Source organism: Mya arenaria, chromosome 2 (genome assembly GCF_026914265.1).
Source record: "Mya arenaria isolate MELC-2E11 chromosome 2, ASM2691426v1".
Classification (NCBI taxonomy): domain Eukaryota; kingdom Metazoa; phylum Mollusca; class Bivalvia; order Myida; family Myidae; genus Mya; species Mya arenaria.
The window spans coordinates 14,001,151-14,004,167 of NC_069123.1; the positions used below are offsets into that span (position 1 = coordinate 14,001,151).

Here is a 3,017-nt window from a genome sequence, read left to right on the forward strand (position 1 = left end):
AATATACAATTTACGTCATTTGTATTACAAATATGTTAATAACATTTGTTATTCAAATTGTGTGTTTTCTAAAGCAAAATTTAATTTGAAAGTTTTGTATGTCAGCTAATATACAACTATTAATTTGCTATTGTGTTCTTCAAAATACGTATGTCATGTTCATACGCCTTCAAATACTTGTCATTCATTTTTATTATAATCAGCTGGTACGAAACCACATCTTTAAACAAAAATAAAAAACCATTGAAATAATCGTGATAATTTTTTACAAACAAATTCACAAAGCGTTCACAAAGCGTGAAGGGACGTGCAGTGAATAATAAAGTGTATTTCCGAATATTAGTTTTGAGACAGTAAAGTAAACAAAGAGAATGAAACACACAGAATAATGAATATGTCTTTCTTAAGATGTGTGTTTTTGTTGATGCTATTCGCGACGTTGTGTTATTGTTTTCCTAGGAGATGCAGGCATTTGTATGTACTTAATTATTGATTTATTTTATATCTTAGTGTACGAGATTGTCAAAATTTTGTATTTCGATAGTATGAGCATTCGGAACTCCGCGGGCATTTTAATCGAAAAAAACCTCGGATGTATATGGACAGTTTACAATGTCAGAAATCGGTACACTCTAACTACGCTGCAAATAGATCGCGTAGTAATTTCAATTTGGCAGTTAAACTTAATATTAAGACTTTACTCTTTGGAATCTTAATTAAGTTTGCAATAATAAACTTCACTGGTAGTCAGTTTAAACTTAGATCTACAAATACAATCTCAAATACTAAATTCAAATAATAATATAATTCAAAACTTTAAGAATTACTTCTACAGACCTACCGGCATACATCCAACGTTGTTTTCGATAAAAATGGCCCAGGAGTTCCGTATGTAATATGACAAATAATTATGTTCTTTTCAGAGCGGATTGCAAATGCGGTGAATATTGTGTGAAGTCCGACAGAAACGTACGCTGTATGAGGAGACGCGACTGTGTCTGCAAGACAGGTATTTAGAAATACTGTTCTTATTTGCAACACTTTCGTTAGGAAGTTAACGTACAAAAAATAAGGTGAAATTATTAAAATGCTTACCACTTTGTAACAACTATCTGCAATTAAAATAGCATTACAATTATAACTGCAACTTACCATATGCTCTCAAGCAATTAAACAGTTGCCCTTTTTACAAATTATTTCAGTATGTTTTCTATTGCTTTCTTACTATCTTTCCTTTTACAGGGTGTCTGGTTTTTAACACTTTCATACCGGCTGGTCAGAATAAGCCTGTTCATTGTAACCGCTGTTCATGCCCAGAAAACCCACAACTAAGCAAAGGAATCCCTGGTGTAAGTCTATAAAAAGTTAATAAGGAATGTTATGAAATTGATCTTTAAGTTAACTGAGATTTGATGTTTAATCATAATAAGACGTTTGGGACCAAATCAATACCACTTCACAGAATGAGTGTTCCATTATTGTGTGTCGAGTGTAATGTTAGGAGTATATGAAATAAGAATTATACTCACGTAAACTAATGCACTTTTATATCGTTGTTTTTCATTTAAATTGTACGCGGTAAAGCTTAACTGATTTGCTTATAATACATCTTTTAACTCTTACTAAACCGTTAACTAAACTGAACGAGCCAATCCACACAGTTGCAATAATTCAATAATGACCAAATGGAATGGCGAATTAAATTTTCAAAAATGCATTTCATTTGTCTTAAAATAAATAATATAGTTGTTGTATGTATTTATGAGAAGCGCATTTGGAGCTAAATGGAAATAAAAATCAACAAGTGATTTAAAATTATGCTCACAATATATGCGCCAGAATGGGAAAGCAATATAAAGTGGCTTTTAAGAGACTTCCGGTTTATTCTAGTGTACTCGACGGTCGTGGTGTAACATACCTCCAAGAACAGACGTCTACCTGAATAATCCGCACTGCGGACAGACAGGCTAATGAGGCGGCGGCTAAGATCGGCCATATTGAGATGGTTCGCGGTTCAAACCACAAATTTGAACGTTTTTCACCTTCTTTTAGCTCAACCAATATGATTTTTGAAGCGCACTTGTTTTTCATTAAACATGTTTCAGCATATTCTTTTACCACCCAAGGAAATCTTTCGGACTTGTGGGAGATTCGAAATAAATATGTTAGTTCACGTTCATTGTTTCCTTCTGATATGTATTTTCTCTTTGCTATATTTTCTTTTATTGCCTTATATTGCCTGAATTTGTATTTAACCTGGACTTAAACGTTACCATATTCGCTTATAAATCTAGCCATTATGTTCAATTACAACTGAATCAAAATCGAGTAGAAAATGTTCTAGACTTGATTTAACTAGTAGTGAACTGTATGAAACAGGGCTGGAGTTCAACTGATGTTATTTCATTTGTAAGTAAAATGTTGTTTTTTATTCGTTCGATGAAAGTAATCCGTTTGTTTAGGTCAATTCTGTTCAATTCAATCATTTTATTTCCTCCTAAAATGAGATATGCAAAACATATGTACAACGTTATATGCGTCACGAATAATATAGTCAATAATATATATGAATAATAATACTATGACTATGTACACATTCTAAAGAATATAATTAGACAAAAAACATTCGAAGTAATATGACATTATTCACAAAAATATACCAGCATGCATAAGAACCCTTAAAACCATATGTGTAACTAAAGGAATATGCATGTTCTCTTTATAAGCATATTGTAAGCAGTTTGATATAAATTTAGTTTATAACAACAAAAACGCCGTATTTGCATCATGTTCAAATAATGGATAGATTTGTGCTCCCATTAGTATCAATATAAACATAGTTCCAACCAACTCATTACTCTAGTTTTCCACTTACCAACTTCGTGGGAATATACTTAACGTTTGACAGTCTTATTTCACATTAGCTTACTCGGTTATGAGGATGGATTTACTTATACAATGTGTATGATCGAATGGGGCCTATATTCACAGAAACGGTAACAAATGTCTGGGACAAG

At 32.1% G+C, this 3,017-nt stretch overlaps 1 protein-coding gene across 1 annotated transcript; it reads left to right on the top strand.

The window, feature by feature from the left end:
• Positions 1 to 314: 314 nt before the first annotated feature.
• On the top strand, positions 315 to 2,177 carry LOC128220061 (uncharacterized). Its single transcript, XM_052928317.1, has 4 exons — positions 315 to 474; positions 924 to 1,009; positions 1,243 to 1,349; positions 1,891 to 2,177. The coding sequence occupies exons 1-4, from the start codon at positions 389 to 391 to the stop codon at positions 1,969 to 1,971; spliced, it is 360 nt and encodes a 119-aa protein (XP_052784277.1). The 5' UTR covers positions 315 to 388; the 3' UTR covers positions 1,972 to 2,177.
• Positions 2,178 to 3,017: the final 840 nt, after the last annotated feature.

Coding starts and splice junctions, on each gene's coding strand:
- LOC128220061 (XM_052928317.1), top strand. CDS start 389: ATGAATATGTCTTTCTTAAGATGTGTGTTTTTGTTGATGCTATTCGCG. Junction 1,010..1,242: donor CGACTGTGTCTGCAAGACAG/GTATTTAGAAAT, acceptor TTCCTTTTACAG/GGTGTCTGGTTTTTAACACT. Junction 1,350..1,890: donor TAAGCAAAGGAATCCCTGGT/GTAAGTCTATAA, acceptor GGTTTATTCTAG/TGTACTCGACGGTCGTGGTG.